The sequence below is a fragment of the Homalodisca vitripennis genome, chromosome 5, assembly GCF_021130785.1.
Source record: "Homalodisca vitripennis isolate AUS2020 chromosome 5, UT_GWSS_2.1, whole genome shotgun sequence".
In the NCBI taxonomy this organism is placed as follows: domain Eukaryota; kingdom Metazoa; phylum Arthropoda; class Insecta; order Hemiptera; family Cicadellidae; genus Homalodisca; species Homalodisca vitripennis.
In genome coordinates, this window is record NC_060211.1 from 101,711,863 (window position 1) to 101,722,735 (window position 10,873).

Below are 10,873 nucleotides of genomic sequence, written 5' to 3' on the forward strand. Positions count from 1 at the left end.
CAAACCTCGTTCTGGACGTCCATCAACCTCTCGAACGGACGAAAATGTTGAGAAAATTCGTGAACTTGTGCTCGGTTCAGCGAATTTTAACAGGAGATTTAGGACTGAAAAGGGTTGCTGCCAAATTTGTTCCTCGACTTCTGACTAACCATCAAAAGGCACATCGAGTTGAAACTTGCCGCCTTCTGAAAGAACATCTCGAAAATGATCGCGATTTTCTGGAAAAGGTAAATACTGGTGATGAGTCACGGTGCTATGGTTATGACCCAGAAACGAAGCAACAGCCAAGCCAATGGAAGTCGCCATCTTCACCTCGTCCAAAAAAAATGTCAGCAAGTCAAATCAAACATCAAAACCATGTTGATTTGCTTTTTTGATGCTAAAGGCATTGTTCATTCTGAGTTTGTTCCTCCAGGTCAGACTGTCAACCAAACATTTTATTTGGAGATTTTAAGAAGATTGCGCAACAGTGTTCGCCAGAAAAGACCCGATTTGTGGCAGACTGGAGACTGGTTCTTCCACCACGACAACGCACCGGCACACACACACAGCCATCTCAGTTATGCCCCACGCACCTTACTCGCCTGACCTCGCTCCATGTGACTTTTTTTATTTCCACACATGAAAAGAGGCTTGAAAGGTCAACGATTTGACAGCGTTGAAGAGGTTAAGAAAAAAACAAAGCTCGAGCTTGCAGCCATTTCTAAAGATGACTACAAAAAATGTTTTGATCAATAGAAATACCGTTGGGACAAGTGTATTAGTTGTAATGGAGATTATTTTGAAGGAGATATGGTCGTATTGTAAAAAATTTGATAATATATAATTTTTATAAAATAATTCCGGTTTTTTTTGGGTACCCCCTCGTATTTATGTTCAAAAAAAAGATTTCTCACAGTTACTAAAAAAATTATGGTGTTCATGTTTTAATGTTATCATAAACAGTGAAGTGCGCTACAATTGCTGTTACACAGTAAATTTTATTTACTGTAACAATCTTCCAGAATTGAGACATGGTGCAAGTATCCCATGAGAAGTACAAGTGCCAGATGTAATAATGCTCAGGACTCAAGTAATGCTTAGACACTCCGCTACTGGAAGTTACTGAGCTAAACAATTGAATACATTCAAATGTGTTTGGTTGTGTAACACCAATAGGAAATGTCCAAAGGAACTTTTTACCTTGTCAAAACCTCTGACAAAAATAATGCTTGAAACATTAGCAATAACATAAGTAATTTTGTAAAGATTTAACATGTTATTTTTAGATTAATCATATATTATTCAGTAAATAATAAACTAAACACAATTAATAACACTGTTTAAGTCTGTGGGAAAACTTTGAAAGCAGGAAAAGGTTATTCCTTGGTAGCTTTTGAGAGTTTTGAACAGGAATGGTGTTTATCTCAGTTATTAGGATTCATAAAACCAAATAAATAATTTTTATACATGTGTTTGGATTTTATGTAGTTTCAAAGTAGTGGTTGTACAAGGTTTTGAAAAGTATGTAATAAACCGAATCATTCTAATGAATATGTTTACAAACATGAGTTGCTAATTATTGTTCTGGGCCAAAGTCCATGTTTTAAGAGACCACTTTATATCGATTTTAATATGGTTTGAAGATAATTAAATTTCTAAAAACATTTAAAGTATTAGGGGTTTATTAACATGCCATCAGTGTTGTACAAATTAACCTAAAAACTAACAATGAACATATTTTTTGGCACTTAATGCTTAAAAGTTAATTAAGAGATAGTTTAGAAAAAATTAGATTCCAAAGCATGAATATTTTTTGTGTGAACTCTTGCTTGTTATACTTATAACAATTTTATAAACCAGTCGAGGAGAATATTTTGTGACTAATAAAGTCCATAATTATGGAATATTTGGTAATTCAGTATAATCATTATTAGATGGTCAAAATTGAATTTTAAACTTTTGTGCTTGGTTGAGTGGTACTTGATATTTTTAGTTTTCTAATTTTTAAATTTTTCCACCGTATATTCTTCAGGATGGATATGAATCTTCTGTAGCCAGTGAGGATCTTGAAAAGACCAACATAGTAGATTTACGCAATGAGTGTGCTGAAGGCAACTCAGGATTTGTAGAGGCAAGTCAGGCATTTTGTGCTAGCCATTGCAGAATAAGAAACATTTCAGCCGAACAAAACTAAGTGGGAATCCTACACAAACTAGAGTGCTCCCATAGTTGTGTTACTGTGATGTTCTACTTCCTCCTTTATAACTGCTTTTTTGTGCTTTGAATAACTTATTCTTTTCTTTTATGCTAATACTTGACTTTATTCTGCAGTAAAATGTAACATTATAAAAGTGCCAAGTAGTTTTGGTTTGTTATAATTTTGCTTGTGCACTATATTCAGCATGTGTGTTATGATAAAGATGAATTATTGTTTAGTTAATAATAATAATCATCATGAGTGAACAATTTCCAATGTTAATCATATAGATTTGGTCACTATTTTGTCGTTCTATTATTATATTTTGATACAATGAAAAAATACATAAAATAGTACAAGAGCTATATTTCATCCTAATATGTTTATAAAAATTTAAAATAGTCATAAGAACCAGCACAGATTAGATGTCAAAATTTGGAATTCCAGTAATATATCAAAATGAGTAAAGCACAAAAGCTCCAAAGTTTAGAAAATTAAAAAATTCAAGTGACATACAAGACATTTTTTATATAATCCATGTTAATAGCCCTTGATATGTGGGTAATGTGGAAGACTAGATTATTTATTTATTGTTGTTTAGAAAGGATGGCACGAAACAAACATTTAATACATAGAGACTGGCTTGTCCGCACGATCAAAATCATGGGGAAGTCACACAGTCTTGAAAAGCTTGGCTTTTTCAAAGGTTATTCCAACAGTCTATAGTAAGTCCCACGCAAGTTTATAAGCGACTTCTATTCAACTGGAACAAAATCCCTTCACAAAAATGCTTGTTGTAGATCTGGTTAGCCCACCAGTTGGTTTGCCGTTTGTAGTAGATCTATCTTCAAATATAGAGATCATTAAACTCCTGCCAATACAAATTCCTGCTAATATAAATTCTGATGATTTTTTCCCATTTATTGAAATGAAATGAACCAATGTTAATTTAAATTATTTTAATAAACCAATGTTAATGTATGATCCATTACAATTTTCAGGTTTTCGAAGCGTTAAAGAAGTAGGATTGAAATTGGATGATGTTTCATTGTGGTAACTACTACCAGTATTGATAGCATATTTTGATTGTACTCATTGCTTAATTCACGGACAGGTAAAACTCATTCAGATCCCAATAATATTTGTATTTGGTATTGGTTTATCAAAAATATAACTAATCATACATGGTCAATATCTTTTACTGCTGTGAGATTTATAAATCTTGAAATTAATAATGAAATATACATTGTCGTATTGTATTGTTACAGGTGCTGCTGGTTGTAGGGGGCCAAGCACCTAAAGCGATCCGTAGCGTGGAGTGTTATGACTTCTCAACGGAGACGTGGAGCAGTGTGGCAGAGATGCCTGGACGCCGGTGTCGTGCAGGGTTAGTTGTGCTGGGTGGTCGGGTGTACGCAGTAGGCGGGTTCAACGGCTCACTCAGGGTACGCACTGTGGATGTGTACGATGCCGTGTTGGACCAGTGGACTGTGTGTGCTGGGATGGAGGCTCGTCGCTCCACCCTCGGCGTGGCTGTTCTCAACAACTGTATTTACGCTGTGAGTAGCTGGTAGTTGATCTAGTCAAAACCAATTACAAGTCACTGGCTTGTAAAAGTAGTGTGCTGCACTTGGTAAAAAACATTTAAATATTTAGAACAATTTTTTGGGGGTAGAATGCTTAATTAACATAAAAATTCTCATTAAACAATGCAACATTAATGATTAAATTAAACACTTGGTGTTTTGCTTCTTTCCACTTTCTATATGGCAAAAGTGCACAAAACAAATATAGCGCAAAGCAAAATTTTATTATTAACAATAAAACAAAAAAAAGGCATTCTGACCCAAAAATCTTACAAACATTTTTTTTCTGTTTCTCCTAACTAAAGTTTTTTTTTATAAAGGTTACAAATATAAATAAAATAAAGGTTAGTAAAAATTATCTTTGCCTTCTTTTCAAGCCCTAAAGAGAAATTAGGCAACTTTAGCACGTGCTTTAAGGGTTAATCAATAGTTAAAAAAGGTTTTAATATTTTCTACCTTTATGTTATTATGTAATATTTATCAAAAAAATCAAACTATACATTAATATATGGATTATATACTACATTTGATGTATTTTGTAATATTGAACTCAAACATAAATATTGTAATACAAATATTTAATATAACTTGTTTGTAAAAATCATTAAAATTTCAATTGATGTGTCTTTTAGCCATGTAGCAATTAAACAAATCTGATACACTTGATACTATGAGACATAACAAAAAGAATAAGTCGTTTTGTTGCAATGGAACTGTTAGCTGAAACGGTTTGGCTCACCCCATATCAGATCCGAGATGTACAGTCATGCAACAAACAGTCAGCAAAGGAACTTTAGATACTTTTTAAACACACCTTAGAGATCTACTATTCATTCACTCGATTCAAGTTAAGTATTATAAGTAAGTTTTTGAAAATAACACATTGTACTTAGTTAAGAGAAGCATATTTTTTTGTGCAGGTGGGAGGGTTTGATGGTTCGACAGGTCTCAATTCTGCAGAGATATATGACCCCAAGACTACAGAATGGCGCATGATTGCTTCTATGTCAACACGTAGGAGTAGTGTTGGCGTTGGTGTTGTCAACCACCTTCTTTACGCTGTAAGTCTAATTGTTTGTCAACAAAATGAAGCTAAGAATTTTAGTGGATCAGGTTTAATTATATTGGGAGAATACTTAGAAGAAATTGTTATAATGTACCAATATTAAAAACTAAATCTCTTGAAATGAATACAAAAATTTATAATTTGGCAAGACTTGCAGTCATGAAATTTTGAATTAAATTAAAATAGAAAAAGCAAGATTTTTGATTAGATTCATAAACAAAAGAGATGTGGAGGGGGAATTACAGACATTTATAATTTTAAAAAACTAATTAATTATTATACCTTAAATTTAGTACAAATACATTTATAAAAGTAAAGTATAAATAAATTTCAAAAAAATTTGATTCCAAAACCAATATTGTGATCTTAGTTATCGGTTTCAAATTCGATTCCAATTTCTGTTTTTTTTTATTAATCGTGACCATTTTTCGTTATTACTTTCTGACAATCTCTGACAGATAAAATCTGTTGAATTGGTCCATTGGAATCTGTTCTTTAATATTTGGAAAAAAGTTAATGTGGATGTCGCTTGCATGTGAACATACATATCTATGATCAGTGATATATTCTGCAAATTGTTTATTTTTTCCACACTTTCACTCCAAATCTTTACATTTGCACTCTAAATTAATGTTCATTTATTGGTAACAGAATATTGTAGGTAATAGAGAATGAGCACAGTTAGTGAAACCCTGTTGTAACATAACATAAACCATGTTGTGCAGGTTGGAGGTTATGATGGGGCGTCCAGGCAATGTCTTAGCTCTGTAGAATGTTACAATCCTGAGACGGACACGTGGACTAGTGTCGCTGAAATGTCTGCAAGAAGAAGTGGTGCAGGTAACGGATAGTTTATATCCTTGATGATAGTTCAAACTCATTTTTCTCTGTGAAAAGGATAAACTATTTTGAGTTTATTTAATTAATTACCAATCATTAATTGATTCAGGAAATCACAAATAGATCAAAATTCAACTTAAACTGATTGTAATTTTAGAACACTGTTTCCAAAAAATATAAGTAGGCCAGTTACAGTAGCTTACTCTCTGTAAGAATTATTTTAATAGGTTGAAATAATCATCATTGTTGGTTATTACTATATGTATAGTTATAAAACATTTTTTCTCATTAAACATTGTTAAAAAACTTTTACAGGATAGCTTTGCAATTCCTACTAAATAACAGTGTAAAAATAAATAATATTTCAATTTTTTCAACTGAAAATGTTACAGAAAAAGGTTGACTACAATTATATGCAAAATTTTATCTTTTTTATACAATTCTGAACTAATTCAAACATGAAGTGATTATGAGATAATACATTTGTTATGAAAAACGTTTATAATGTTGTATCACCTGTCTCGTTCCTATGAATGGAAAATCTAACATACACACTTAAACACTCACACATTAAAAATATTAATACACATTAAAAAAAACACAAGGTGCTGAATAATCGTTAACTGCAGTTTGTGTGTTCATTAATTGCATTCAGAACTGTTTTTTAAACTTTGTGTTGTTTTTGACATGAAAGAGAGCAAAAACTATTTCTTGAAATCTCATGTCAAGTTTAATTTCTGTTACATAACAATGGTAAATGTATGTGACAATTCTACAATTATTTAAAATCAGTAATAGCAAACTTTAAAGCAGAATTTTACTACAGAACCTTAAAATTTCAGATAATTTTGAATATAAACCTATCTTAAATCCTACTGTTCTTTATTTAACATAATATTTGTATTCAATGCTTTGTCACTTTTTTTGTATATTTCATTGATTAGACTAATTATTATGACAATTATTCTAGTACTTATTATAAGTAGATAGATGTGCTATAATTTGAACATAAAGTAACTTATGCTTCTAATGTGTATATGTATGATGTATGGACAGGTGTGGGCGTGTTAGATGGTGTGCTGTATGCAGTAGGTGGTCATGATGGTCCTCTTGTCAGGAAGAGTGTGGAGGCGTACAATCCTGACACAAACACCTGGACACCTGTCGCAGACATGGCGCTTTGTAGGCGTAATGCAGGTTTGGCTCAATAACTTATAGTGTTTAATTTTAGATCCTTACTAATAATATTTGTTTATATTTTTATTTTTTATTTGAGACTGCTTGCTTATTTGATGTATATTGTTGTCAGAAACTGTTTTCAAGTTCAATACTGTTTGTTGTGACAATTTTGCTGGAAAAGAGTGAATTAGCTATTGTTTTAATGATTACTCGATTTATTAAAAGTATGTTATACATTACTTGTAATTATTGGAGTTGTGAAATAATTCTGATAAAATTATTCACAAATTTTTAATATGTAATGATTTCTGTGCATGAGATTCTTTACACATATTTTAAAACTCATTTTGTATTTTAAATAGTTTCTAATCATTGAGGTCATTGTACTCAAGCAGTATTAGTACGAAAAATGTCTAGAAAGTAAGTATGTTTTGAATTAAAACAGTACATATGTTTTTTTTTAATAATTTTGTTTATACATGGAAAGATTTATTATTATTAACGTAGTATCCATCCTTATTGAGGTATTTGTCGTAGTAGGTTACCAGATTATGTAAAATCGCTCCGCGAATAAACAGTCCACCGATGAGGACAGCCACAGCCATATATCTACTCTGTTTTGTATAATTGTCACATTATGATCATTTACCACTGAGCTCACATTTTATGTATGGCAACAATTTGTATTTAGAGGGTGCCAGGTACGCCGAGGGAGTGAGTAGCTCACAACTAAATTAGTTTTTGAGCATTTATGGAACCTGGCTTGGAATAATTCAATTGGTTCATTTCAATCCGAAGGCATTATGATTGTGAATCATCTGTCCTCTTTACTTTTCTTACACACTCCTAACCAAGTCATATTCGATTACAGAAGACCTCCCACTTAGTGTTTTCTCATAGATATTTTGTTCATCCTTCATTGTATTGTAATCTGGTGATGGATTTTGATTGACTTGGCATTCCTTGCATTAAAAAACCAGATATCAAACCGAATGTTACACTAGGTGTGAGCATCAACTTCATTGTTTTCCACTAACATTTGGGGAATACATCACTGAAATCTGAATAGTAATAAAATTCACCCTTTACAATAAGTGCAGTTTCATCTTTGTTTGCATTGAATTTATTTTTAAACAAAGTAAAACAAGAATAATAGTTATTCTCGTACTATCATAGTAACCTTTTTACAGTTTTTTATGTAATGTAAATAGTAGTAAAGGGCATTTTAAATATTTTATTCAATGTAGTTTGTCCTAAACAAAAAGACATGAAAAGTAATTGAATTTTAATTTTCTTCATGTAATAATTTTCTCCATCATTAATGTCATATGTTTGATTTTGCGTATTTTTTTTAGTAAAAAGCTAACTAATTATATTTTTTTTATTGAATTGTTTTGACATGTTTAACACTTATATAAAACAATATACAGAACATGGCAAAAATAATTCTTACAGTACAAAAATACCTAAAGTACCTTTGAACTCAAACTTATCTCGAATTTTAAAAACCTTTTTAGCATTTTTGCATATGTTCCTTGTTTTCAATATTTTCAGTATTTTGAAAGTTAACATTATTTTGTTTCATAAAAGGCAATTTATTTCTACACATTTTGCCACTAAAATAGCTTTTTATCTTTATTTGGTTTCTACTTATAGTTTAGTCACAAATCATAGAAAAACTTTTGCTTATAGATCTATACAGTTTTGAGGCATGTCCTTATAACGGTGGCGTCTAATTTCTGGACATAATAAAGTTGACTCCTGATCATTCCTGGAAAATAGCTCACATTGTTCTATTGTTAACTGCCAACTTCAAAGGTTTAAAACTGAAAACGGATTGGAAAATAACTGGCCTTTTAAAATTTATCTTGATATAATGATGTTAGCTCCTCTTCAATTGATTTGATTAAACTTGTGTATTAAAATGTAAAATGTAATTTACATTAATTATTGCTTAAAGTTCTAATAATATTTTTGTATGTCTGGCAGGAGTGGTAGCACTGAACAAGCTGCTGTATGTGGTGGGTGGTGACGACGGTTGCTCTAATCTGGCATCTGTGGAAGTGTATAACCCCAAAACTGACTCCTGGTCCATGCTGTCATCGTGCATGAGCATCGGGCGCAGCTACGCGGGGGGTGGCCATCATTGATAAACCAGCCAATATGTGAGCCCACCTCCCTCTCCTATCACCGCCGTGCCATACCTCCTTCTCTACGTCCCAACACTCACAGTTACTAATCAAGCCTGCGACTAAAATATCATTCTGAGTGGCAAATAAAATATATACAAATATTTTAATATCGATTAGATATATTTTCATCCAAAGTAAATTTTTTAAACTTTCATACATAAATCTAATGAATTTGTAAATAACTCCACTATAATAGTGTGTATGTCGGTAAATTAAAAATAAGCCTAGGTTTTCTTAATGTTCCTTTATACCCATATCTGTGAATCTCTACCCACAGCTGTGACAACTATTCCCTCCTTATTTATTGTTATTTTTGTAGATACTGTTATACTTATTTTTTTATTTATTTGTAGATAATTATTTTACACTTTGTTCTTGTATAATAAACAAATCTGGTGTTAAAATCAAATATTGCAAGCAATAATAAAAGACATAATCGAGCTACTAAGTCGATTCTAAAGTTGTACAAATAAAATACAGTACAATGATTTGTCTTGTTATTTAACAATTCCAATGCTAACAGATACAACAAAACTAAAGGTACTAAAAAACAAGGTCTGCTCAAACATTATTAACAATAATAATATTTCAATTATCACTAACCATTAAACAAATAGCTAAAGTTAAGACAATATACTCAACTCTGTGGACGTCAACACACAAGGTTGCCGCCCATTTCGTCACCGCCAGCATCCAAACTAGTTTTGGTTACTACAACTGTTGTAGTAGCCAAAATTGCCAACCCTGTTTTGACGTTTTTGCAACTTATTACGTTTTGCTCTGTATTATATAAATTGAATTTTTTTTTTATTTTATAGCAGATAATATGTGCTATAGAATAGTGTATGAACAGCATTTTGTATAGAACAAACTTGTTTATGAAGTGGTAATGTCTAACCAAAGCATTTGTTTACACAAAAATTCACTTCAGATCAAAATATTGGTACAAATAAAATTTATCTATCGATAATATTTTTATTCAATACAGATATTATATCTAAGACTACTTACAAAAATTCAGAACTTTGAAATTTGAAAAATAGTTTTAAAATATCAGAAATAGGTTTGTGAATACTTTTATAGTATTAAAATGAGAACATTTTCTCAATACCATAAGTTGTATTATAGTTTTTCTTAAAAATTAGAAAAATCTTTGTCAAAAAAAGTTACTTTGTTCACGTTACTTCCAGCTTGTGTGTTTAAAAAGACAGTGGGTGGGCATTTTTTTGCAATTTTTACAAATACATCTTATTTTTCTTCTTTATCCACCATGGGCTATACTTAGTCTACTGCACACAGAACGATTTCGTTCCCTGCCATTGAGCAATTTGTCAAGCGGTTCATCACCAGCAAGCTGCACTTAAACTGGTGCTTGTTCACCAAGCCACTTGGCTGCATGTTTATCAATCAGTGCAAGTGTAAACTCGAGTCTTGATAAGGGATTGTTCTTGTTACCTATTTTTAAATAAAAGATATAAGTTTAAAATCATCTGTCCAAAAATGTGAAATGTCACCTTTAGCCAATATTTGAGTGTACGACGCTCGTTTAAATAACAACACAACATCTGGCCTGATGTGTCTATGCCGCTATTAAAGGAATTGTACTCACGTATGATAGAGGTTTTACTGGTAATAAACACTTTATTTCCTTTTTTAGATTTCAATTCACTTTTAGCCTCATTATTTTTATCAGTGTCTCTTTCACCCTTTGTAGCAAAAAAAAGATAAATAATGATTATATTTTAATCTAAACAAACTCTCCCTTTTAATTATTTTAATTTAAATAATGATTAACATTGTCACATAGCAACCATAAAAACAAACAACTGAG

The 10,873-nt window shown here is 31.5% G+C and overlaps 1 protein-coding gene across 1 annotated transcript in view; it reads left to right on the top strand.

Annotated features, from left to right (window-relative positions):
• LOC124362569 (ring canal kelch homolog) overlaps positions 1 to 9,530 on the top strand; it is a 36,154-nt gene extending 26,624 nt beyond the window's left edge. The window contains 6 exon segments of the mRNA XM_046817192.1: positions 3,448 to 3,738; positions 4,686 to 4,826; positions 5,557 to 5,671; positions 6,728 to 6,868; positions 8,840 to 8,982; positions 8,984 to 9,530. Coding sequence (XP_046673148.1) covers positions 3,448 to 3,738; positions 4,686 to 4,826; positions 5,557 to 5,671; positions 6,728 to 6,868; positions 8,840 to 8,982; positions 8,984 to 9,019 — 867 coding nt within the window. The 3' untranslated portion in view covers positions 9,020 to 9,530.
• The last annotated feature ends 1,343 nt before the right edge of the window (positions 9,531 to 10,873 follow it).